This window comes from Pleurodeles waltl, chromosome 1_1 (assembly GCF_031143425.1).
Source record: "Pleurodeles waltl isolate 20211129_DDA chromosome 1_1, aPleWal1.hap1.20221129, whole genome shotgun sequence".
In the NCBI taxonomy this organism is placed as follows: Eukaryota; Metazoa; Chordata; class Amphibia; order Caudata; family Salamandridae; genus Pleurodeles; species Pleurodeles waltl.
The window spans coordinates 953,193,710-953,221,358 of NC_090436.1; the positions used below are offsets into that span (position 1 = coordinate 953,193,710).

The following is a 27,649-nucleotide window of genomic DNA, read 5'->3' on the forward strand; positions in this document are numbered from 1 at the left end:
AACCCCTTTTGCCATTCAATGAAGCCCTCATTGATGTCCTTTTGGGTGCTTGGTCCAAACCCAACAGAGGGGATCCTGTGAATAGGACTATCGCACGCCGCCATCAGCCCACTCCAAACGACCCTCAATTCCTGTCCCAACACCCCACGCCTGAGAGTCTTGTCATCCAGGCTTCCTCCTCTTCAGGCACATTCCCTTCTGCACCCCCAGACAAGCAATCAAAAAGGCTGGAACAGTTTGCTAATAAGTTGTTTTCTTCCTCCAGTCTCGCGCTGCAGTCTGTGAAAACTGCATGCCTTTTGGGCCTCTATACCCACTCTTCGTGGGATACATTTGCGTAAGTGCTGCCACAGATACCGGAGGAGGCCCGTGCTATCGTCTCTCAAGCTGTGAACGATGGGAGAGATGCAGCAAAGTTCACGATCCGTTGTGGGCTGAACACGACCGACTCTCTGGGCAGATCGGTTGCTATGACGGTGGCCTTGAGACTCCATGCCTGGTTACGTACTTCTGGTTTTTCTCGGGATGTCCAACAGTCCCTCATGGACATGTCCTTTGATGGCGCCCGTCTCTTTGCAGACAAAGCGGACTCGCCTTGAAGAGATTCAAGGATTCCCGGGCTATGTCTCGGTCCCTTGGTCTTTCCCCTGCCCCTCAGCCCCCGCAGTCCGCTTTTCGCCCCTTTCGTGGCCACGGAAGGGGCTCTGTTTTGGCGTCCGCCACCCAGCCACCGTGCCACCCATGCTGTCCAGCCTCTGCGTGGCTGGGGACGTGGAATCCCAGTTGGACAGGGAACCAGAGGTTTGCCCTGTTCACCTCTCCCCCTGCTGCAGCCTCGAAACCCTCCTAGTCCGTCCCCTCACTCCCATCCAGTTGGCGACAGAATTTGCCATCACCTTCTCCACTGGGAATCCATCACTACAGACAGGTGGGCTTTGCAGATGGTTTGAAACGGCTACTGTAGGAAGTTGGCTCTGTATATACTATCTCAAAGTGATAGATAGTGTGCTCAGAGGCTAAGGGTTCCCCTTAGAGGTTGATAGTGGTAAAATTAGATAATACTAATGCTCTATTTTGTCGTAGTGTGGTCGAGCAGTAGGCTTATCAGAGGGTAGTGTTAAGCATTTGTTGTACACACACAGGCAATAAATGGGAACACACACTCAAAGACTTAACTCCAGGCCAATAGGTTTTTATATAGAAAAAATATTATTTTATTTATTTTAGACCACAAGATTCAGAATTCAAGTAAGTACATAAATTGTAAGGTACTTGGCATAGGTAAATTTGGAACTTTGAATTAAAACAGTAATGTACTTGCCTGTTACCGACGTGACAGGCAGAGTGCCACTCGGCGCTTGACAAGGCTTATCATGGCCCTCTTTGCTACCTGTTTTCCATATTATTGATCCACCTGAAGATCGACATCAATCACTATATTGTAACTCCTTTCACTTATTTCTACTCGCATATATCTGCATAGCTGAAGCCTTGACAAAGTTTATGAGACGAAACACGTGTCGGCTGTTTGGACTTATGTTTGATGTGGTCATTGACTGGAACACTGACCACTTATTCTCGCCTGTAATAAATATCCAGTGTCACCTGTTCGGTGGACTTCGACTCAATTCTTGAATTACCACTTGGATCCACCACACTGAGTTTTACTTTGGGTGTGCCCTGGCCTTTTTGTTCACATAAAACAGTAATGTACCCTGTTTTGTCAAGAATGGCAATAAGCTATTTTAAAAGTGGACACAGTCCAAAAATCAACAGTTCGTGGGGGAGGTAAATATAAGTTAGTTTATCAGGTAAGTAAAGCACTTACAAGTTCAGTCTCCTGGGCATATGCAGCCCACCGTTGGGGGTTCAAGTCAACTCCAAACACCCAGCACCAGCAACACAGGGCCGGTCAGGTGCAGAGGTCAAAGTAGGGCCCAAATAACATAGCCTCCTATGGAGACTAGGGGTGCTCCGGTTCCAGTCTGCTAGCAAGTAAGTACCTGTGTCCTCGGGGAGCAGACCAGGGGGGGTTTGTAGAGCACTGGGGGGTGGGGTCCCAAACAGGTAACAAAATACACCCTCAGTGAAACAGGGGCGGCCGGGTGCAGTGTGTGAAGTAGGTGTTGGGTTTTAGATAGAAATCAATGGAGGGACCCAGAGGTCACTCTGGTGATGCAGGCAGGGCACAGGGGGGCTTCTCGGGCCAGCCACTGACTGGGCAATGATGAGGGCTGCCTGCGGGCCACTCCTGCACCGGTAATTGGTTTCTCTCGGGCCTGGGGGCTGCGAGTGCAGTGCTTCTTCCAGGGATCGGGTTCTTTCTTACCGGGCATAAGCGGTCGGGGGGGGAGCCTCTAGATTCTCTCTTCAGGTGCCGCCATGGGGGTGCAGGGAGGTCGTCTCATGGTGTCCATGTCGCGGGAGTCGCCTGGGGGTCCTCGCTGCAGTGTTGGTTTCTCTGGACGCGAGCAGGGGGCGTCTGGTGCAGTGTGTTGGGGACTCATGCTCAAGATGGAGGATTTTCTAAGGCAGGGGTCACCTCAGCTCAGGCACCTTGGGGGATGTGCTGGCTGGAGGGTGACTCCTCATTGTTTTTGTTTTTTTCATTATCTCCTCCGGACTTGTAGCAAAACGTGGGGGCTGTGTCCGGGGGGTGGGCATCTCCACTAGCTGGAGTGCCCTCGGGCGCTGTAATACCAGGCTTTAGCATTTGGGGCTCACCGCCAGGTGTTACAGTTCCTGCAGGGGGAGGTGTGAAGCACCTCCAGCCAGTACAGGCTTTGTTCCTGATCACAGAGTGCACAAAGGCACTCTCCCCATGTGGCCAGAAACCTGTCTGGATGTGGCAGGCTGGCAGAAACTGGTCAGCCTAGCACTAGTGGTTGGGCTGGTATACAGGGAGCATCTCTGAGATGCCCTCTGTGTGCATTTTTCAATAAATCCCACATTGGCATCAATGTGGATTTATTGTGCTAATAAGTTTGATACCAAACTTCCCATTATTCAATGTAGCCATTATGGAACTGTGGAGTTCGTGTTTGACAAACTCTCAGACCATATACTCTTTCTGGGCCCAGAAATTCAAAACATAAATAAAATGGTCATTAGTATTTTATTATAAAGTGCTGGTATGGCCCAAGTTTGAGGGTGTGTGCTGGACCATTTCCCTGCTCAGACTCACGATCTCAGATGCTGGAGTGGAGGAGACAAGAGAGATGACAAACAGAGGGTGCTGCATGCAACTGCATTGAGATAATTAAATGTTTAAATTTTCAACATTTAATTGTAATGTCAAAAGTTAAGATCAGTAATTAAGTTTCTGTTTAAATTGCATACATTTTACTTAAACTTGCAAGGTTGCATTCCCTAAAACTGTTAGCTATTTCCATGATGTTGTTTCTGTATAGTGCAAACTGTAAACTAAGTCACACCATGTGTTTATGAAAGGGCCACAAATGAAAGCTCTGCAGGTGAGGCTGAAGGCATTGCTAGTTCATCACAGTGCATGTCAGTGAGTTAAATAGGTGTGAATACCTGTCCATCCAATCCTTGGCCTCGCTGCAGAGTGCACAGGGCACTGGTAACATATTCAAGTTGTAATTGTCATTCTGTGCCAATGGGAGTGATGGGACCCCCATCATGGAAGTACACAGTTTTCAAAATAATAAGACGAAAGTAAAAGAAAATGCAGTGTTCATTTGCTCGCTACTTAAGTCATCCCTAAAATTTAAGCCACGCCACTTTCAGATGTCACCAGCTGCAAATGTTAATAGTACATCATATGCAGTGGCTCCAGGGCCCCAGGGAATTAATTCCCCTGTTTGCATTTTGACCAAGGCACCTTTTCTATGCCACAGCTTGAAGCAGCGTTGTGTAGACACAAAATGAATGAGTACCTACAACTTTTCTTTTCCCTATGCACAAGGCTAATGCAATCACTACTTTGTGGGTAGCCTTTAACAAACAACCGCCTTCCGACCAATTGTCGTTTATGGACGAGCCATTTCCCCAACTCGATCTGTTGTAATTTGCCCCCTAAATTGTACAGAGGTTTGTCAGCAGTGGAAGTACGAATATGTCTACTCATGGTTGCGTACCTCGAAATCATGCTGGGACAGGGTCAGTTTTTTTTCAATCAAGTGCAGACGAAGGCCTACAAAATGGCCTTTTGGATTCCACGACCAGCATCTTCAGCCCAGATCCATCTAGAATTGGGTCTGAAAAACTACGAATTCCAGAGCAAATGTGCCTTCACCAAATTATGCTGGAGAATGCGTGCAGCAGAGATTGGTACCATAAATAACCTATGTTGGATGGAAATCGAGGAGCAACAGCGTCACGATAAAGGCACCTGGGGTCATCATTTAAATAACTGTATTAAAGTACTAGGTTGGCGAGAAGCCTGGGAGCGGAACCTGGGCACAGTGGAGTTTTATTGGAAAGCAAATGCTGTCACTAAGATGAAGTCTTTAATTTCTGACAAACAAAAACTGTCAAGAAGACAGCATGCCTGGACAGTAATAACCTCATACTAAACATTACGGGCCCAGGAATATCTAGCAGCATCTTTCAGCAAGTTGCTGAAACATCAGTTCATGCTTTTTCGATTTGGGTTGATGGAAACGAAGGATATGGTCCCTTTATGGAGACAGCAAGATCCAACAAATTTCTGTTGATTGTGTGGGTGCAGACAGGAGTCATTAGAACACATGTTTTGCGTGTGCCCGGCTTTGCAAGGCCTCAGGACATTGTATCTGAAAAATATCCTTGGGACATTGACTATACGCTCATGCAGGCCAGCTGTCATCAGTTGGCTTAGCGGACTCTCAATTTCGTTTTCTTGTTGAGGGACAAAATTTATGGTACAGGCCCGGAAAGAATTCGAGAATAAAGTTTAGTAAATTGAGTGTGCATGGTTTATCAACTTATGTCAGAAGAGCTCCCAAACGGTTAACTCCAGCCAGAAATTAGTTACAGGTACAACTCAGTGTTAATTACTTTAGGATATTCCCTGAGCTTCACTTTCAGCAATCAGGACGCAGCGTAGTTTAACACGGGAGTTAGAAAGTCCTAAATTTAAGATCAAGAACAAGGTTGGAATCAGTGGAGTAGGTCTTAGTCACGTTCAATTTATTACCATAACAAGATTTAGTTTTAAACAAGGAATATATGCTTTTATGAGTTTCCATTTAATATAGTGAGTATGCTAAGTATTTATATAAGTATGTATGTCTGAATTACGATGGTTTTAATTAACCGTGTCAATAAACGTATACATTGTAAAAAAAAAATATTTAAAAAAAAAAAAAAAAATAGTTGCGTACCTCATATTAAGCGTTGCAATCGGATGAAAACATTGATTTAAAAAAAAAAAAAAAAACATTTGTGAATTTTTCAGTTTCATAAAATACATACGTTAAATTTGAATATTTAACCAAATTTACACCAACATTTATTTTTCTACTTAGTGTCAAGTGCTCAGAAGTGGGGTCTGAAGATAGTGCCTTACTTTGATGTTGTCAGCGTGACTCCAGTAGCAGGAAGTGCGATCGTCAAAATTCCAAAACTGCATGTTCTGCAGACATTCACCATCAAACTGCAGCCAGGGGACAGCAGCATTAATTTATTTACCAGCATTCACCAGGTGAGGGGTATGGATGCCTGAAAAACACGTTTTGCTCTAGAATGAAAATATACAAGGTGCTTGTCTAGCACAACACCAGCAGTGCTGCTAGAGTAAATAATTTGGGGGACAAATATGCCCAAATACCAGGAGTGGGGATTAAACATCTGATTGCCTAGTCCATAACTTCCATTGGCTCAGGAAAGAAAACACGAATTAATTACAAAAAACTTTGCTTAAGTTTCACTTATTCCTTTGGATGGCGACATGCAGCCTTATTTGTTTTATCCTGCTTAGTTTCCTGTGCCATCAAACATATCAATGACATCCTGCTCAAAGAAGAACCACAAATTGTCCTAATCGCTACACTGTGTGTGCCCTTTGTCCCACTTTCTTCTGCAGCTCCTGTTCCAAGAGTGATAGTTCAGTGGTCCTGGATCAGCTATTGTACCCCAAAGACTTCTAGGGACCCAAACCACCAAATGAGAAAACTTGAAAGGGACTGAACAAAGTATCCACTGTATGGGGACTAACTTTAAGCTGGATGCTAGTAATTGTATTTATGTAGTGCTTCCTACCTCTGCTGAGGTGTGGAATTGCTTTTTGGCAAGTAGTACGCTACTCTGTAACCCAGTGTGGTTAGTATAGGTATGTGGTGGATTAGTATAGGTATGTATGAGTTAATTTGATAGGTATGTGGTGGATTAGTATAGATATGTATGAGTTAATTTGAGAGGTGTCTGTTAGTTGGATTGAATAGGATAATGGAGGGATAGAAGAAGGAAGAGTCTAGAAAGTTTTATTTGGGAGATCATAGTAGTAAGATGAGGTTTGGAATGAGTAAAACAAGAGATGAAGGAGCGAAAAATCTCTAATAATGGATTAGGGAGGTTATAATAGTAAAATGAGGTTTGGGATAAGTCAAAGGAAGGTTATATGAGGGAAGAATTTAGAAAGGGTTGTTTGGGAGATCATAGTAGTAGAACGAGGTTTGGGATGAGTCAGAGAGTGGAGGCAGAGGATATTTTGAGAGAGGTATAGGGAGAGAATTAGAGTAGTGTATTAGTGAGTCAAATGGTTTTTGTCCCTACAGTATGAGTGAAGTAATAAATACATAGATACATAAGTACATAGAGAGGGTATATATGTATTATGAAGGGAATATGTTGAGATTTAAAGTAGTATTTTATAAACTCAGACTTTCAAGTGTTGTACTTTTATCTAATTTATTTGTGAATTTTTATAACTGATATTTTTTACATTTTATATTTTACTCAATATTTAAATAGTGAACCACTAAAATAGTTATTATACTATTTACATTTTGTGATAGATAAATAAAACAATACCCATATGCGTCCATTCAAATAATTTATATGAAAACTATGCAGTGACATGTTAAGCATGGAATAATATATATATATATATATATATATATATATATATATATATATATATATGTGTGTGTGTGTGTTCGATGGCATGTGTAGCTGCAGATACACATGCTATGCATAGCTCTTCCGACATCTAGTGTTGGGCTCGGAGTGTTACAAGTTGTTTTTCTTCAAAGAAGTCTTTTCAGGCTCACGGGATCGAGTGGTGACTCCTCTCGTTTAGTGCGCGTGGGCATCGACTCCATTGTTAGATTGTTTACTTTCCACTGTCGGGTTCGAACGTGTTTCCTTTCGCTCTGAGATTTCAAATCGGAAAACCTTAGAAAACCTATTTCTACACTAAGTTCCCATATATAGACCAACATCTGGTTTGTAATTTGTGCCTTTCTCCAGACCACCAAGAAGAAGATTGCGAGGCTTGTCGATCGTTTCGGTCTAAGAAGACCTTAAGAGATCGTAGAGCCTGAGATTAGAAATGGTGTCAAAGTACAGAACATCTCAACGTCATGGAACAAGAGCAGGCGCAGACAGCAGTCTCCATCCGAGAGACCGACTCCGCGCAAGAATTGGAATAAGATACGCCTATCACTGCTAGCCAGCCAGGGAATACGTCTGCCCCTAAGCCCATATATTAAAAACTACTGAAGGCCATGGGTACACCACTGCCGGAAGGCCATGGTTCGGCCTGAAAAAAAGACTGTCTTCGACCGACATACGGGTTTGGTGCCGAAAAAGGCCACTCCTCCGTCCACTTCGGAGTCGAGCAATTCGGTTAAAAGTTCCACTTCAGACTCCAGTAAACATTCTCACTCCTTGGAGTCGAAGATTCAACGCCCTGCTTTGGAGCCGAAACAGCCGACTTCATTTTCGGGACTGAAAAAGATTTAAACTTCGGAACCGAAAAAATACTCATACACGGAGGAACAAGGACTTTAAAAAAAACTGAAACAGATTTCGAAACCGATGCAAGAATCTTACAAGCCTTCTGGTGAGGACGGACATTGAGATTCAGCCAATATTGGAGGTTATGGATGAAAGACAATCCAGAATCCATATTCATAAAGAAACTGGCAGAATTATTACTGCACCTCCTTTAAAGACTAAAAGAAAGCTGCTTAACCACTAGCAAAAGTCCAAAAACAAAAGGAGAAACCAGCCCCTGTCCCTACTTCTCCTCACCATTCTCCACAGCTTTCTTTTTCACCTCCACTCAATAGTCCACCACCATTGCCTTCTCCAACACACTCTCAATATTCTCATGGAGATACAGTGGATCCTTTGGATCTATATGATCCGGGTCCTATTCCAGACAGTGATCCTGACCTATACCCCCTCCAAACCTTCTACACCAGAGGACACTACTGCGTACACTCATGTAGTCTCCGGTAGTCTCTACGACAGCTGCCTATCATGGGATGCTTATACATATTGAGCCCCTAAAAGAGGACTTCTTTTTCAAAACTCTCTATTCCACCCACTCTAAATACCAGTGCCTTCCCATGTTGCCTGGAATGGTCAAACATGCAGACCAAATATTCAGTTGGCCAATCAAAGCTAGAGTAATTACTCCCAGAATTGACCATAAATATAAACCTGCGCCTCAGGCCCAGACTACATCACTCACCAAGTCCCTCCAGATTCAGTAGTGGTGAGTGCGGCTAGGAAAAGAGCTAACAGCCAATCCTCTGGGGATGCTCCTCCACCCGAAAAGGAAAGTAGAAAGTTTGCTGCTGGCAAGAGAGTAGCCACACAAGTGGCCAACCAATGGCGTATTGCGAATTTGCAAGCACTTCTTGACAGATATGATAAAACCCACTGGGATGAGATGCAAGAAATCATACAGCACCTCCTCAAAGAGCATCAAAAGAGAGCACAACAGTTTGTAGAAGAGGGACAGGCTATAAGTAACAACCAGAAAAGGTCTGCCCTTGATGTTGCTGATACAGCTGCAAGGAGTGTAAATACTGCCGTTACAATAAGAAGGCATGCATGGTTACGCTTGTCTGGTTTCAAACCAGAAATTCAACAGGCAGTACTTAACATGCCTTTTGAAAACCCACTATTTGGGCCTGAAGTAGATACCACTATTGAAAAACTAAGAAAGGACTCCGATACTGCCAAAGCAATGGGAGCATTATATACCACACCATATAGAGTCTCCTTCCGCAGGTCACAGTTTAGAGGAGGATTCAAACCACAATCCTCTGAAGCTTCTACCTCCCAGGCAAAGCAGGGACAACAGCAGCAACAATATCAAAGAGGGGGGTTTAGAGGGGCTTATAGAGGACAATATTTCAGAAACAGAGGCAGGTTACAAGCCTCAAAACAAGCCACTACACCATCCAAACAGTGACTTCTTTCCCACCCCTCCACCTCACACATCTCCTGTTGGGGAAAGACTACTGCAATTCCACTCTCATTGCCAAAATATCAATATTACCACAGACAATTGGGTGTTATCAATTATCCGCAATGGCTATTGCCTAGAATTAATCTCCACCCCTCCAATAATTCAACCACGTTACCACAAACTGTCCCCAGAACACAATGTTCTGTTGCAACAGGAGGTGCAATCCCTACTAATAAATCAAGCAATCAAATTGGTCCCTCATTCTCAGCAAGGAACAGGAGTATACTCACTATACTTCCTCATTCCCCAAAAAGATGGCACTCTAAGGCCTATTCTAGACCTCAGGCCTCTCAATCTATATATCCTGTCATTTTCACGTGGTAACTCTGCAGGATGTCATCCCACAACTACAGAAGCAAGATTACGTGACTCCTTTAGACCTCAAAGATGAGTATTTCCATATACCCATCAATCCAGCTCACAGAAAATACCTCAGGTTCGTCACAGTTGGAAAACAATACCAGTTTAAAGTTTGGTTGTTCAGCATAACAACAGCTCCAAGAGTGTTCACAAAATGTCTAGCAGTAGTAGCAGCCTACTTAAGAAAGCAACACATTCACGTCTTTTCATATCTAGACAATTGGCTAATAAAATCAAGCAATTTTACACAATGCCAACAACGCACTCGGTATGTAATAGAAACCTTGCATACACTAGAGTTCACTCTAAATTATCAGAAATCACACCTTCAGCCAGCACAGTTGCAACCTTATCTAGGTGCTATTCTAAACGCACAAAAAGCCCTAGCGTATCCAAATACACAAAAGATACAGGCTTTCCAAAATCTCATCCCACATATCCAACCAAATCAACAATACACTGTAAAATTTGTCATGAAAATTTTAGGGATGATAGAATCTTGCATAGTCATAGTTCCACATGCAAGACTAAACATGAGGCCTTTACAACAATGCCTCCCACAACAATGGTCTCAGGCACATGGCCAACTTCAAGATCTAGTGTTGATGGACCGCCAAACGCAAACGTCCCTTCAATGGTGGAATCTCAGCAATCTAATGATGAGCGGTCATTTCAATACCCTGTACCTCTGACCATAACAACAACAGACGCATCAGTGATAGGTTGGGGAGCTCATTTCAACAATCATACCATTCAAGAGGAATGGGATCCCAAACAGAAGCAATTTCACATAAACCACCTAGGATTATTGGCGGTTTTTCTTGTCCTAAAAGTGTTTCAACCCCTTCTCACACAGAACACTGTTCTGATAAAAAACAGACAACATGACAACCATGTATTACCTCAAAAAACAGGGCGGGACACATTCATCTCAACTGTCTCTGCCAGCCCAGACAATATGGAAATGGGCAATTCACAATCACATTCATCTATTAGCAGAATACATTCCAGGAATGAACAATCAGTTAGCGAATCTCCTAAGCAGGAATCACCAACAAACTCACAAATGGGAGATTCACTCCCAAGTACTTTACAGGTACTTTCAAAAGTGGGGAACACCAGAAATAGACCAATTCGCGACAAGCGAAAACGCAAAATGCCAAAACTTCGCATCCAGACACCCACATCCCCTATCCAAGGGCAATGCTCTATGGATCAATTGGTCGGGGATATTTGCTTACACTTTTTCCCCCTCTCCCACTCCTTCCCTTTCTGGTCAGCAAACTACGTCAGATATCTCTTACCATGATACTCATTGCCCCCAACATGGGCACGACAGCATTGGTACACAACACTCCTAGACCTGTCTGTAGTACATCATTCCAAACTCCCAAACAGACCAGATTTGTTAACACAGAACAAAGGTCAAATCAGGCACTCAAACCCCAGTGCTCTCAATTTAGCGATTTGGCTCCTTAATTCATAGAATTTGGTTACCTAAAACTTCCAGCAGATTGTATGGAAGTGCTTAAACAGGCACGTAAACTTACTACCAGACAATGTTATGCTAACAAATGGAAAATATTTGTTTACTACTGTCTCAATCTAAAAACAGTGATCCACTTACAGCATCCATACAAGATATTGTATGCTAGCTACTTCATTTGCAAAAATCTAATTTAGCTTTCTCATCCATCAAAATCCACCTTACTGCAATATCTGCATACTTACAAACTATTCAACACACTTCTCTATTCAGAGTCCCTGTTATTAAAGCTTTCATGGACTGCAACGCATTATTCCACCTAGAATACCACCTGTTCCTTCTTGGAATCTAAATATCGTACTTACCAGACTCATGGGCCCACCTTTTGAAGCCATGCACTCTTGTCAAATTCAATTTTTAACATGGAAGGTTGCCTTCCTTGTAGCTATTACTTCATTACGAAGAGTTAGTGAAATACAAGCATTCTCTCTTGAGGAACCTTTTTTCTAAGTACACAAACATAAAGTTGTACTTGGGACAAATCCAAAATTTCTACCAAAAGTAGTATCTTCTTTTCACGTCAACCAAACAGTGGAATTGCCAGTCTTCTTTCCACAGCCAGACTCAGTTGCAAAAAGAGCTCTTCATGCTCTAGATCTCAAAAGAGCTCTTATGTACTATATAGATAGAACTAAAGATTTCAGGAAAACAAAACAACTTTTTGTTGCTTTTCAACGACCACATAAAGACAATCCTATATCTAAACAAGGCTTAGCCAGATGGCTTGTTAGATGCATACAAACATGCTACATCAAAGCAAAAAGACAACTTTTGATAACTCCTAGCGCACATTCTTCAAGGAAGGAAGGTGCGTCAATTGCATTTTTAGGAAACATACCAATGGCTGATATATGTAAAGTTGCCACATTGTCTACTCCTCATACCTTTTCAAACCACTATTGGGCATCATTACAACATTGGCGGTATTGACCACCTACCGCCACGGCGACGGGTGCCAACATACCGCCACCGTGACTACCAGCCATCAACGCGTATTATGACCGCCGACGGTATTGTGGCAGAAATCTGGCGGAACACCGCCGACGGTCATGGTGACAAACGGCGGTAAGGCAGCACTGCTGACAGCGGTACCTCCACGCCAACAAAACACCGCCGAACGTATCATGAGCAATGATACAGCCTGGCGGTGTTTTGCTGACAGCAGCGCCGCGGACCGTCTCCAGCCGGAGGACGCCCTGCAACCAGGTAAGTTGGGTTCTCCGACCGGAGAGGGGCTTGGGGGGTGTTGTGTGTATGTATGTTTTGGGATGCGTGCTTGCGGGTGTGAGTCACGTTGGATGCATGTGTGAATGAGTGATTGTGTGCTGTGGATGCATGTGTGTGACAAGCTATGTTGGTGTGTGTTGTGGTATGTGTGCATGCATGGGTGGTGGTGGGTATGCATGTGTGCATGTGTGTATATGGGTGCGAGTGTGGGTGTGTATATGTGCGGGGGAGGGTGGGGTAGTACTTTGGGGAGGGGCTGAGGGGCGGGGGAGACCCCTATCAGTGCTAGGGAAGGGATTCCCTGGCACTGATAGTGCGTACCGCCATGGTTTTCGTGGCAGTAAGTTTGGCACGAAAACTATGGCGGTAGGCAGGGTCATAATCCCGAGGGTGGGAATGTGATGGCCGCCGGGCTTGAGACCGAAGTCTCCAGTGGCAGTTACCACCCTGGCGGTCGGTGTGTTAAAGTGGCGGTGTTGGATGGCGGTAACCGCCAGGGTCCAAATCCCATTTTTTTACCGCCAGCCTATTGGTGGTATTACCGCCGCTTCAACACCGACCACCAGAGTTGTAATGAGGGCCTATTGTGTTGATGTTTTCTCACAGCAACAGGCCACTGTAGGCCAAGCTGTCTTAAGAACACTATTTCAAACAACTTCAACTCCTAAAGGCTAGCCACCGATATTTTTTGGGTGGACTAACTGCTTTGTAGTCTATGCATAGCATGTGTATCTGCAGCTACACATGCCATTGAACGGAAAATGTCACTTACCCAGTGTACAATTGATCGTGGCATGTAGTGCTGCAGATTCACATGCACCCTCCCTCCTCCCCAGAAGCCTGTAGTCGTTTAAGTTAATCATTTGTACATATGTAGATACATTTACACTTGCTTGGATATCTCTTTATAGTCTTATACTCTATCACTCCTTCCTTCACCCTTTGCAGTAAAACAATCTAACAATGGAGTCGATGCCCATTGCGCACTGTAACCGAGAGGAGGAGTCACTCGATACCGTGACTCCGAAAGTACTTCTTCAAAGAAAAACAACTTGTAACACTCTGAGCCCAGCACTAGATGTCAGAAGAGCTATGTATAGCAGGTGAATCTGCAGCACTATATGCCACGAACAGATGTACACAGGGTAAGTGACATTTTCCATATACACACACACACACACACACACACACAAATACATACACGTGTATATTTAACCATAAGTAATATATACATTTGTTAAGCAGTCCTAAAGAGTATCTATAGATTTAAAAAAAACATAATTATATATATTTATACAAGAAATAAACATATATAGATATATACATATAATCAGATTATAAATGTTTGTATACACAGGGATATGCTGTACATTAGTGTTTGAGTAAGGTGATTATGTAAGAGCCAACTCTTGAGTATTCTTCTGAAGAAAAGATAGTTATCTGCGAATCTCATGTTTTGGGGTAATGAGTTCCATAGTTTGGCTGTTTCAACAGAGGAGGATGTGCCACCTGTGTTTTTTCTTCTTCTGGGCTGTGATTTTGAGGTGAGGTGCCAATCCAAAGCGCAGGTTCCTTTACTGAATGTATTTGGTGATTTTATTCCTGTCGAAAATCGGTCCTGTTCCCTGTATTGCTTTGTGGGTGATACAAAGCAGCTTGACGGTGGATCAACCGGTAACGAATGTAGGGCCCTCAAGGCAGAGGAGATGTGGGTTGGAGACTTTACATGTAGGGGTAGTCTGGCAACTGAGTTCTGAATCTGTTGTAGTCTTTTTATAGTTGATAAAGATGATCCTTGGTAGAGGCCATTGGTGTAATCAAGTTTGGACAGTACAAGAGAGATAGTAGCCTGGACCTTGTGTGGAAATCCGAGGTGGGGGAAAATGCGTTGCAGAGTTTTCATAGTAATGAAGCTTGAGCTTGCTAATTTGTCCAGTTGGTTATTTATTGATAACTTGGAGTCAATGATAATTCCAAGGTTGTAATAAGGATTACCGGAAACTGGACAGGGGACCAGTAGTGACTGAAAGCCAGACACACATAGGGCTATGGGTGTTCATTGTTAGCAGGAGATTAGTTGATTTATCACGTTTGGCATCCGTTTGGGGATCTCGGACTTCAAAGACCTGCGTTTTACTAATGGAGGTTGTGGAGAAGATTTTCAATCATAAACCCTCATCAACAATATTATTCACTAGCAGTCAGCCATAACCCTAGTGCCTCTGGATTAAAGGTACAACCAGAGCTTCGAGCCACATTATCTTGTGAACCAAAAGCAGCAGGCCTGTGCGTTGAGTTCAGAGCAACCACGTTGTCTTGCTCTTTTTTTTAACTTTTTTTTTTACGTTTCCACCTACGGTCTGTAATATTTTCTGCAATTGTAGTTCATTGGGATTGGTTTGAATTTAATTAAATTGAAGGGTTTGTCTCTTCTAGGGAGGTTTGTCTTCATAGGAATCCCAGTTCCCAGGGCTTCTTGCACACATTTTGTTTTGCCAGGTCAAGCTCCAAGTGTGAGAGGTTATGTCCCTCTGAATGACACCTGCACGTGTTGCATTATGATGTGTTCCTTACCATATGGCTTCAATGTAGACAGTTGATTCAGACAAACTCTGGTGCTGAATGCTCCTGCAGTCAGTGTGGGTCATTTTCTTCAATGAAATACTTCTACAGTATTTGTTGTTTGAGAAGACTATAGTGTGAATGAAGGAAACAAGACCTGGGAAAGCACTTGATTCTTCACTCCGGATACTACACAATCCATAAAGCCCACTTATGTGTTAATTCACCTTGTCTTCTTTGCTGCTCACAAAATATATATCTGATAGAGACTTCTCGCTCAGATTCCTTAACCTTTGTGTTTTCCCAAAGCATCAGACTCGATCCGGAAGATGTTTTGTGAGTACTTCTGCGTGCCGGTAGGTGGCATTGGTCGGCTCTGTATGGCATCATCGGCATCACCAGATGTGATGTCTGTTTCACCTAGATAGGCGCCACCTCGGCGTGCTGACGTCAGTTCTTTTTTGTCTGCGCCAGCCAGCGCAGATCAGAGAGAAGAGCTACCCTTTTGTCACTTTTTGACGGGCCTTTTTGCGATGTTTTGTCAGTCTTTTTAAGGTTTTCCTGATGTGTGAAAATGTCATAGAGGAAGAGAGGTTTCAAACTCTGTGGCACCTGTCGCCCCGCCATGTCGGTGATGGACCCACACTTCATGGGTCTATGGAGTTTGGAGTGCGACCATGAATCCAAGTCATGCTCCGACTGCCAGACCATGGTGCTGGATGCTTTGAGGGAGTGGTATTTTATATATTTTGTTCAAGAGTCAGTCACTTCTTATTTCGTCCACCGTGGCATTCGGCTTGGGGCAAAGAGTGTGCACACTGTGAGTGACAGCGTTTGACTTATTTGCAAAAAAAAAAAAATTCTTGCAAAGTTGCCAAGGCTAGAATTATTGGCTTAGCCATTAGTTGTTACTGCTAAAAGTGAGCAGGATGACAATTCTTCTGATGGGTTTCAAGACAAAGGGCCTGATTACAACTTTGGCGGAGGGGGTTGATCTGTCCCAAATGTGACGGCTATATCCCGCCCGCTGTATTACGAGTTCCATAGGATATAATGGACTCGTAATACGGCGGGTGGGATATCTGTCACATTTGGGACGTAATAACCCCTTCCGCCAAAGTTGTCATCAGGCCCAGTGTTTTCTCTGCTTAGCCCTACGGTAGGGATTTAGATAATTTGGGTCATGTGCAAAGGAAAAGGTTATCAAAGTCCTCTGTAGATAAAAAGGTAGTCTGTGCTGGATATGGCCTTTTAAAGGTTCAATATTTTATTTCATAAATTACATAGCAGGTTTTTTGGAGCACACTTACCATACTTCCTTAACCTTTGAAATGCCACTCAATGTGCAGGTTTTAAGGGAGATGGAACTTCATATTGTTTGCTAAATTAACATGTACAGATTTGGGTAATCATGTGACCAGAAGAAACCAAGTGGATACCAAAAAAATGTAAAAATAATTAGCGTTTTTTGTGCAAGTGCAGCATGAAAATAGTTATAATATATATTCCTCACAGCACCCTGCCCAACATACTTTTTCAAGGGATTTCTCCTTATGAACATGCTAGCGTCAGGGTTAAATAGTTTTTCATGGACAACCGCCACTTTTTGTAGGTTCAGTTAAGACTCCAGGATGATATAATTGTTTAATGCACACCTAATGCTAATTGTTTTTGTCTTTCTTCCTTATTCACCTTAGAATGTTTCAGTGGACCTTTGGTGGCCTAATGGGCATGGGAACCAGTCTGGCTACAACGTATCCGTGACTTTTGCCTTTGAGGGAGGATACAGGATTGAGAAATCAGCGAAGGTAACCGGCAATGTTTACTGTCTCTCAATTAAGGTGCATCTTTTACCGGCTCACAGTATAGCTAATTTTTTACTGTCTCTCAGTTAAGGCCCATCTTCCAGGTCGGTGCGTTCACTACTTTCGTGTACAGTTAGATAAATTCATAACGTTTTTTTCACCAAAACAGTTGATTAATAATGCACTAAGGCAGTTGGTACTGGCACAGTTGTTGCTATCAGTGCAATTTTTAGGACCATTGGCTATGAATTTCACTGTTCAGAAAGGCCTGGATTACAGGTGGCCTGGTGTCAGATGCGATTAATATTGCACCAGTTTAAATCCAACATCGAATTGCTCGGAATTGTTAGGTGCGACAATCATCAACTATTCCGGATTGTGCCCTGAAATTGGAGCATAACGTGGATTTTGGTGTGGTGACGCACTCGAATCTGCATCTTTCAGTACATGTTGGCTATTTTTCACGCATTCAATTCCGACTCGTTGAACTTCTGAAATTTAACGGGTACAAAATGTATTCCTGACAATAACTATTGCACCACTTTTAATCATATTGCCTTTCCAAATAGGTGTTTGCACAGAAATCACAAATGAATGGAGAACTAGTAACCAGACCCCTCTTATTTTCAAGATAGATGTACGTTTGTTCCGTTAAATGTTGCGCTATTTACACTGCACTATTGATTGGTGTATTAGAGATTTCAATTTTGTGCATCTGAAGTACCCTACACGTGTCTTGAGGATCCAAAGCAGATTGTCAGGATAACTAACCACTGAAACCGCAAATGAGTCCCATTTAGAGCCATTGTATTTCAATTTATCCGATGTACATTTCTTGCAAGTCTGCCGTTATCCAGCCCTTCTCGACCTATGTTGGAAACCTCTGCATCATTCTTGTGCGCTCTCGGTCAGAAGTACCAGACTGTTGGTTCAATATTTTGAAATTTACATCTTGGTAATAGTCGCTGTTTGTGAATATTTCTGTATGTAATCTGGGATTCTGGAAATAAATGAATACCTTTGGAAACATAGACTTAACGTTTATGTTTCCAAAATTTACGCATGTTGGTGAATTACCAGAATTATGCGGAGTACATTCATAAAGCTGCGATTTTCATAAATTTCTGGGAATACGTTGCCTAACCTATGCCTACGTGGGGGGAGGGACACTGCCAAGCTAGTCCTTTGACTGTCTGTTCTGGAGTGTTTTCTTGGCTCTGATATGCTTTCTTTTTTGCTCTTACTGCTTTGGTCTATGTCCATCAGTGGTTTTAAATAGATATAGCGTTTGTTTTTAACGTTTCAAATAATTTATTTTTTAAGTACTTTGGTGTGATATTTTCTCATTATATACTTCGTTTTCTGTTTTTTGATTCTGGGGATGACTCGGGCTTGCCTTCACATAACTGTCTCTTCCCTTGTGCTAGTCTCTTTTTTTAATCCTTTTTTCTCTTCCCTGCTCCCCTTCATTTCTAGTTTTCATTTTACCCTCTTTACTAGTCTTGTGTGCTCGGGGGAAGACACCGATTTCGGAAAGGCTGTTGTATGTTTGTTTAGTGGACACGCTGGTAGGGTGCCGAAGGCCAGCCGACCTGCACTCATCCGCGTGGACTTATGGAGGGCGCTGCTTTCTTAAGTACAGTCTCTGTGATGTCGCCTCCCCCTCGCGTCCTCGTCTAATAATTTTGTCACTTCTTATTCTGAAAGTAGGGATTTATCTATATGTATTGTACCCAAAAATGCCCAGTATTTTTTAATCGTGGCATACCAGGAGTCAGAGACCCACCCACAATAGGAGAATTTCCTCGTGAAATTGGATGGTTTAGGCAAAATATGGTATTCCTATTGAAAGGACTGGTTTGTTCTTTGTGCATTAGTGTAATTACTGGGAGAGCCCAAACCTTTGCCCTATATATTTCTCTCCTTCCCCAGCCCCACCAGTCACAAGTGTCTTTTTGTATTTGAAGAACATTCAACTGAGTACCTAAGGATCTGTAATGTGTCTTTAATTATTGGATCTACGCCTAGGGCATTGTGTGTAGTTCGGTGAGATGTTGCCCCGTGGAGGTGGAGAGCTTTGTTACCTGCCATGGTTATTTTTTTTAATGTCATTCTGATTTTGTGCCACATATACTGTCATGGGTTCGGTGTGGCATATTTACTTAGATATCACTCACCAATGTGGAGGACACAGGTTTGCAAAAATGTTTCTAAAACAAATGTCATGCTGATTTCGCTGCCACAGTGTATGTTTTCATTTGTGCCAATTTGAGTAGCATCAAGAGAATGTTTTAGGTATGTGTTGCATGCAATGTAATGTTTAATAGTTCGTTATTAGGTATAGTGATATTGTGACAATTTTGTGCAATGATATGCTGACATTTTACTGATGTCAGTTGCCAAAACTTTTTTTTAATTTAGCGCTTATGCTCCTGTTGGAGTGTGCAGGGGTTTTGGTGAGTGGAGGTGACTATGTCTGAGTCTGTGTTTTGTGTTCCTTGTTCTGTGGATGGTTATGCAGTAGAGGGTGAGTGTTTGAAATGTGTCCTTGGTTTTGCAAGAGTGTACCTTAGAAGGTGTCCATGTTTTGCATACGGATGATAGAGGTATTGTGTCATTTAAGTCTCTGGTCCTGTGAGAGTATACAGTGGAGGGTGAGTGTTCTTAAGCCTACAGGAGTAGGCAGTGTAGTGTGCTTGTGTAGTGCTAGTCCGTTGGTAAGTTCACAAGATACTCGCTATTCTAGGATGAGTGTGGTTTGAAAGAGACCTGTTGCTAAGTTCACAATATGCCCTGTTGGTTGGGATGAGTGGGGTTGAAAGAAACCTGTCGTTAAGTTCACAATATACCCACTGTTCTAGGTTGAATGTAGGTTGAAAGAGACCCATTTGCTAAATTAATGAGGTTCTCTATTGCCACAGAGCAGATGAGGGTTGAAAGATACCCACTGCAAATTTCTCGAATGAGGGTTGAAAGACACGTTTGTCTATTGCTGTAGTGAGGGTTGAAAGTTCTGGGTTGAGTAAGGGTTTAAAGATACCCATTTTGTGGTTTTGTGTTTCATTGATTGTTTCTGCTTTGTTGTGTAATAGGTGGTGTGTTATGGGTCCAGTGGGACCTGTTTATGGATGTGCTTTTAGTTTTGTATGGATGGGGCCCGATGCAACCACTGTGTTGTTAATATTATAGGGTTGAATAATTTGTAGGACTTACGAAGCTAGTCTCTTACATTTTCTGCTTGTATTTTATTATTTTCTATCTTACGTTTCCTGTTCATAGTTTATTATTTTCTGAAGGAAGGAGATGTGTTATAATCTGCTAAGCTTGTAATGCATTCTGGGCTGTCATGGAATATTGGTGGGTGACTGGAAGAGTGTGACAGATAGAGTGGGCTGAGCAGAGACGAGGTTGCTGCTGGTGGGGTTTCATATTAAGTAACTTATCTTACCTTTTAAATACATCTACAATCTATATCCTACGTGAACTGTCTACCTAACTCCTACTTACCACCAAGGAATCTTCTCCACTGGGAACAACTATGCCATAGTGGGATTCCTTTTGTTTATAACTCTGGCAATCCACATAACCCAAGCTTTATTTGTTGATAACCAAATGTTATTGTTTTCTGAAAGACACACCATAACATCTTGCCTGCACAATTGCCTTTTTGTTCGCTTCATCCTGATCTGGCGGTACTAATCCTTCCCACAACCCTCCTCCTTCCATCCAACTCATTGGTTGTTTAATATCCCTGAGCAGGTTTGTACATATATTTATCGATGGCATGTGTAGCTGCAGATACACATGCTATGCATATCGATTCCGACATCTAGTGTTGGGCTCGGAGTGTTACAAGTTGTTTTTCTTCGAAGAAGTCTTTTAGAGTCATGGGATCGAGTGACTCCTCTTCGGTTCCATTGCACATGGGCATCAACTCTATTGTTAGATTGTTTTCTTTCCGCCGTCAGGTTCGGACGTGTTTTCTCTCGCTCCAAGATTTCGATTCGGAAAACTTTTAAAAACCTTCCTTTTCGTCGGTATTGTATCGAATGCGTTATTAATCTTCCATCAAAACAGCAGTACTGTCGGAAAACAACTTTGTTCACCCTTCGGGGCGCGCGCACCCAACTCAGGCCTATTCGAGCAACTGCGTGGAGAGCCTCATGGATCGGACTCCATTCCGATTCTGCCGTCAGTGCCACGCTAAGTACCCATACACAGACCAGCATCTGGTTTGCAACCTCTGGCTTTCTCCAGACCATCGGAAGGAAAACTGCGAGGCCTGTCGATCGTTCCAATCGAAAAAGACTCTGAGGGACCGAAGAGCAAGAACGCTGTAAATGGCGTCAAAGAGCAGAGAAGATTTCAACGTTACAGAGGAGGAACAAATGCAGACAGCAGTCTCTATCCGAGACACAGAGTCAGAGCAGGAATCTGAGGAAGACAGACCCGTCACAGCCGGCCAGCATGTGAGTACGTCTGCCCCTGCACCCCCACATAAGAAACAACAGAAGGCCTTGGGTACGTCACTGCCAGAAGGCCATGGCTCGGCCCGAAAAAAGACTGTCGGTGACCGACCCTCGGGTTCGGCACCGAAAAAGGCCACACCTCCGAAGACTTTAGAGTCGACAGACTATTAAAAGCTCCATTTCAGACTCCAGTAGACAATTTTCGGGGTCGAAAATGACAAAAACTGTTTCGGAGCTGAGACCTTCTTCATCATTTTCGATCCCGAAAAAAAATCACACTTCGGAACCGAAAAAGGCAAGTTATACAGAGGAACAAGGACTTTCTAAAAGACTGCGAGAAAGCCAGAAAACCTCTGAATAAGAGACAAAGATTGAACCAATCCTTCAAATTATGGATGAGAGACAGTCTAGGATACACATCCATAAAGAAACCGGGAGAATCATTACAGCACCTCGTTTAAAAACAAAGAGAAAGCTGGCATTTCCCAGCTAAAGTGCCAAAACAAAAAGAGAAGCCAGCACCTCCTCAGTCTTCTCCTCCTCATTCTCCACACATACCTACCTGTTCTCAAATAAGTCCTGCACCAGTGCATTCTCCAACGCATTCTTTTGACTCACAGCAAGACACTGTTGATCCATGGGACATTTACGACCCTGATCCCATCCCATGCAACGACCCAGACACCTACCCCTCTAAACCATCTCCACCTGAAGATACTACAATATATAATCAGGTGATAGCCAGGGCAGCAGCCTATCATGGGGTTACCATCCACACAGAACCACTAGAGGAAGACTTTTTGTTCAATACACTGTCCTCAACCCATTCTATGTACCAATGCCTCCCAACGCTACCAGGCATGGTAAAGCACGCAGACCAAATTTTTCATGAGCCTGTGAAAGCAAGAATAATAACACCTAGAATAGAGAAAAAGTATAAACCCGCACCTTCTGACCCTGATTACATCACCCATCAGGTGTCCCCTGATTAAGTAGTGGTTAGTGCTGCAAGAAAAAGAGCGAATAGTCAGTCCTCAGGAGATGCACCCCCTCCTGATAAGGAAAGCAGAAACTTTTATGCTGTAGGAAAGAGAGTTGCGTCCCAAGCAGCAAACCAATGGAGGATAGCTAATTCCCAGACACTGCAGTCTCGTTATGATAGAGCCCATTGGGATGAGATGCAGGATATCGTACAGCATCTCCCAAAAGAGCACCAGAAAAGGGCCCACAGGTAGTAGAGGAAGGGCAAGCTATTAGTAATAACCAAATAAGATATGCCCTTGATACCGCTGCAAGGAGTGTGAACACAGCAGTCACTGTTCGTAGATATGCATGGCTGCGCTCCTCTGGTTTTAAACCAGAAATACAACAGGCTGTGTTAAACATGCCCTTTGATAAGAAACATCTTTTTGGGCCAGAGGTAGACACAGCAATAGAAAAACTACGAAAAGACTCAGACAAAGCCAAGGCAATGGGTGCACTCTATTCTAGACCATCTAGAGGGTCATTTCGTAAGCCTCAGCTTCGAGGAGGTTTCAGACCACAACCTTTAGAGGCATCAACTTCCCAAACAAAATCAACTTACCAAACCCAGTACCAGTGAGGTGGGCTTAGAGGCACATAAAGAGGAGAATACTCTAGAAATAGAGGTAAATTCCAAACCTCTAAACAGCCTGCAACACAGCCAAATCAGTGACTTCTCTCACCCACTTCCACTCCACAAGTCTCCTGTGGGGGGAAGACTACAGCAGTTCCACACACATTGGCAAAATATCACCACAGACAACTGGGTGCTATCAATTATCCGCAATGGTTATTGCCTAGAATTGATAAGCATTCCTCCAAATATTCCACCAAGATATAACAAGTTAACCCCAGAACATACAATTCTGTTACAAAAAGAGGTTTAATCTCTACTACTCAAACAAGCAATAGAGATAGTTCCACAGTCTCAACTAGGAACAGGAGTTTATTCACTATACTTTCTAATTCCCCCAAAAAGATGGCACCCTCAGGCCAATTTTAGACCTTAGGACCCTCAATTTTTACATCCTACCAGAACATTTTCACATGGTAACTCTGCAAGATGTTATCCCACTGCTACAAAAACAAGGTTTTATGACAGCCTTGGACTTCAAGGATACGTATTTCCACAAACCCATCCATGCACCTCATAGAAAATACTTCAGGTTTGTCATTCAAGGAAAGCACTACCAGTTCAAAATGTTGACTTTCGGCATAACAACAGCTCCAAGGGTATTCACAAAGCGCTTAGCAGTAGTAGCAGCCTACCTAAGAAGACAACATTTCCATGTCTTTCCATATCTAGATGATTGGCTAATAAAATCAAGCAGTCATACACAATGCCAAAATCATACACGTTACGTAATAGAAACCCTGCACACCCTAGGTTTTTCTATAAACTACCAAAAGTCACACCTTCAACCAGCACAAGTACAACCATATTTAGGTGCTATCCTAAATATTCAACCTGCTCTAGCATATCCAAATACACAAAGGATACAAGCTTTCCAAAATCTAATTCCACTTATACAACCAATTCACACAATACATTGTAAGATTTGTCAAATAAATCCTAGGAATGATGGCATCTTGCATTGCAATAGTTCCACACGCAAGATTAAACATGAGGGCCTTACAACAGTGCCTTGCACAACAATGGTCACAGACACACGGTCAACTCCAAGATCTAGTGTTGATAGACCGCCAAACACATATGTCCCTTCAGTGGTGGAATTGCAGCAGTTTAAGCAAAGGGCGGTTGTTTCAAGACCCTGTGCCTCAAACCATAATTACAACAGATGCATCAATGTTTGGTTGGGGAGCTCACCTAAACAATCACAATATTCAAGGACAATGGGATGTCAAACAAACAGCTACACATAAACCACTTAGTTATTAGCTGTGTTTCTGGCCCTCAAAGCCGTTCAACCTCTTCTCACACAGAAGAATGTTCTTATAAAGGCAGACAACATGACAACCATCTATTATTTCAACAAACAGGGAGGGACACATTCATCTCAACTGTCCCTTCTAGCCCAAAGAATTTGGAAATGGCCAATTCACAATAGAATTCATCTGTTAGCACAGTACATTCCAGGGATAGACAATCAGTTGGCAGATATGCTTAGCAGAAATCACCAACAAACACACGAATGGGGGATTCATCCTCAAGTACTTCAAAAGTACTTTCAAAAGTGGGAAACACCAAACAGAGATCTATTCGCAACAAGCGAAAACACAAAATGCCAAAACTTCGCATCCAGACACCCACATCCCCTATCCAAGGGCAATGCTCTATGGATCAATTGGTCAGGGATATTTGCTTACGCTTTTCTCCCTCTCCCACTCCTTCCATTTCTGGTCAACAAGTTGCGTCAAACTTCACTCAACATGATACTCATAGCACCAACATGGGCACGTCAGCCATGGTACACAACACTACTAGATTTATCTGTAGTACCGCACTCCAAACTCCCATGCAGACCGGATCTGTTAACACAAAACAAAGGTCAAATCAGACATCCAAACCCCAATGCTCTCAATCTAGCAATTTGGCTCCTGAAGTCATAGAATTGGGATATTTACAACTCCAGTCAGAATGTAGGGAAGTTATTAAACAAGCAAGAAAACCCACTACTAGACAGTGCTGCGCAAACAAATGGAAAAGATTGGTCTATTACTGTCAGTCTAAAAATATAGATCCTCTTACAGCATCAATACAAGATATCGTATGCTATTTATTTCATTTGCAAAAATCATATTTAGCATTTTCCTCAATAAAAATACCTTACTGCAATATCTGCATATTTACAAAATATTCAACATAGCTCTTTATTTATAGTACCTGTCATTAAAGCTTTCATGGAAGGCTTAAAACGCATCATTCCACCAAGAACACCACCAGTTCCATCTTGGAATCTAAATATAGTGCTTACAAGAGTTATGGGTCCACCTTTTGACCCCATGCACTCGTGCCAAATTCAATTTCTAACATGGAAAGTTGCCTTCCTAGTGGCAATTACATCTTCAAGAAGAGTAAGTGAATTACAAGCTTTTACTCTTGAGGAACCTTTCTTCCAAGTACACAAACACAAAATTGTACTAAGAACAAATCCAAAATTTCTACCACAAGTAGTCTCACCATTTCATATCAATCAAACAGTGGAACTGCCAGTCTTCTTCCCACAGCCAGATTCTGTGGCAGAAAGAGCTCTACATACATTAGACCTCAAAAGAGCTCTAATGTACTACATATGCAGAACTAAACAATTTAGAAAAACAAAACAACTTTTTGTGGCTTTTCACCACCACATACAGGCAATCCTATATCAAAACAAGGTTTAACAAGATGGATTGTAAGGTGCATACAAACATGCGATCTATTAAAGCAAAAAGGCAACGTTTAATCACCCCTAAAGCACATTCTACATGAAAGAAAGGTGCAACAATGGCTTCTTTAGGAAATATACCAATGGCTGAAATATGTAAAGCAGCTTCATGGTCAACACCACATATATTTACCAAACACTACTGTGTGGATGTATTATCACAACAACCAGCCACAGTGGGACAAGCTGTTCTAAGAACATGATTTCAAACAACTTCAACTCCTACAGCCTACCCACCGCCATTTTAGGAGGACAAACTGCTTTGAAGTCTATGCATAGCATGTGTATCTGCAGCTACACATGCCATTGAACGGAAAATGCCACTCACCCAATGTACATTTGTTTGTGGCATGTTCTGCTGCAGATTCACATGCACCCATCCTCCTCCCCGGGAGCCTGTAGTCGTTTAAGTTAACATATTTGTACCTATGTATATAAATTTACATTTGCACGGACATCTCCCTTTTCACTTATATACTCTACTACTCCTTCCTTTACCCTCTGCAGGAAAACAATCTAACAAAAGAGTTGATGCCCATGTGCAATGGAACCAAAGAGGAGGAGTCACTCGATCCCGTGACTCTAAAATACTTCTTTGAAGAAAAACAACTTGTAACACTCCGAGCCCAACACTAGATGTCGGAATCGATATGCATAGCATGTGAATCTGCAGCAGAACATGCCACGAACAGATGTACACTGGGTAAGTGACATTATATATATATATATATATATATCTATAAGTCCCACGATTAACCGGCTACTTCCACCTAACGAGGCTGGTGCAGACAGGCGGTCGTGGCAACCGTTATTATGAATACATTTATTTCTGCCACTGCATTCAAGAGCAGAAAAGAAGTCGCACCCAACGTGTCCGCTTCTGAAGCAAAAAACTTTATTTTATCAATAGTTCAAAAGGTATTTCTTAAATGGCAACACGTTTCAACACAGCAGTGTCTTCATCATGGCCAAATTGAAAAAACCTGTGCCCATTCTCCCCTGACATTTTATGCTGCCCATGCATAAACATAGAAAAAATACTTTTCCAGTCAGGAAAACCTAAAATTGGTTCCACAATATACTGCATGTTTACTTTTGAACAAAATAGACTAAAAATCGTTTACTATTTAATTAAATCATGTTGACTATTCTTGTCAAAATTACATACATACATACATACGCACATACTCTTCAAGCTTGGCACACCAGTCTATGGTGGTTGCCATTTCGAGGGGCTAGGGGCCGCCTTGGTGTTCCAGTAGCGAGCTGTCTCTCTTGGTCAGGAGTGAGGCAATGCCACCTAGTGTACCCTCACTCGTGGCTCGACCCGTATCCTTCAAAATGTCCAGCAATGCCATCCTGGGGAAGAGCTTCAAGTGTCTTCCCGAAACCTCTTTCATTGTCTTATCTATGGTTTTTCAGTATTTCACTCTTTCTAAGCATGATCAGATTACGTGAAGGAAGTCGGTTTCTGGAAATGAGCACTGTATAGCCAATTGGGTGTGAGGTAGTTGGCGCATAAATATTTGCATTGGATAAATCTTAGGAGTGCCATTATGACAAGGGTCGGGCCCATGCAGGCATCACTCCAGTCTACCTCTCCAGAGGGCCCACCTAGGAGTCCCATTTCTGTTTAAGGGAGCAAATGTGTTGGGGGAGTTAAGGTATGAGTGTTCTATAAATCTGAGAGTCCCTCCCCCTTTTCCTAGTGAGCCCTTCAAGAGTTTAGCTTTGAGGGGATTGCCCAGGTAGGCTCAGGGAGTCACGGATGGGGTGGAGCCAGGTATATTACCTGTAGGACATTCTCTTATCCTAGATGAGCCAGTTCCAGTCTAAGC

The 27,649-nt window shown here is 42.8% G+C and overlaps 1 protein-coding gene across 1 annotated transcript in view; it reads left to right on the top strand.

Annotated features, from left to right (window-relative positions):
- The window catches only part of MANBA (mannosidase beta), a 313,152-nt gene that overhangs the window by 98,820 nt on the left and 186,683 nt on the right, over positions 1-27,649 (top strand). Inside the window, exons 6-7 of the mRNA XM_069230206.1 lie at positions 5,472-5,647; positions 16,823-16,933. Coding sequence (XP_069086307.1) covers positions 5,472-5,647; positions 16,823-16,933 — 287 coding nt within the window. The remainder of the gene's footprint in view (positions 1-5,471; positions 5,648-16,822; positions 16,934-27,649) is intronic.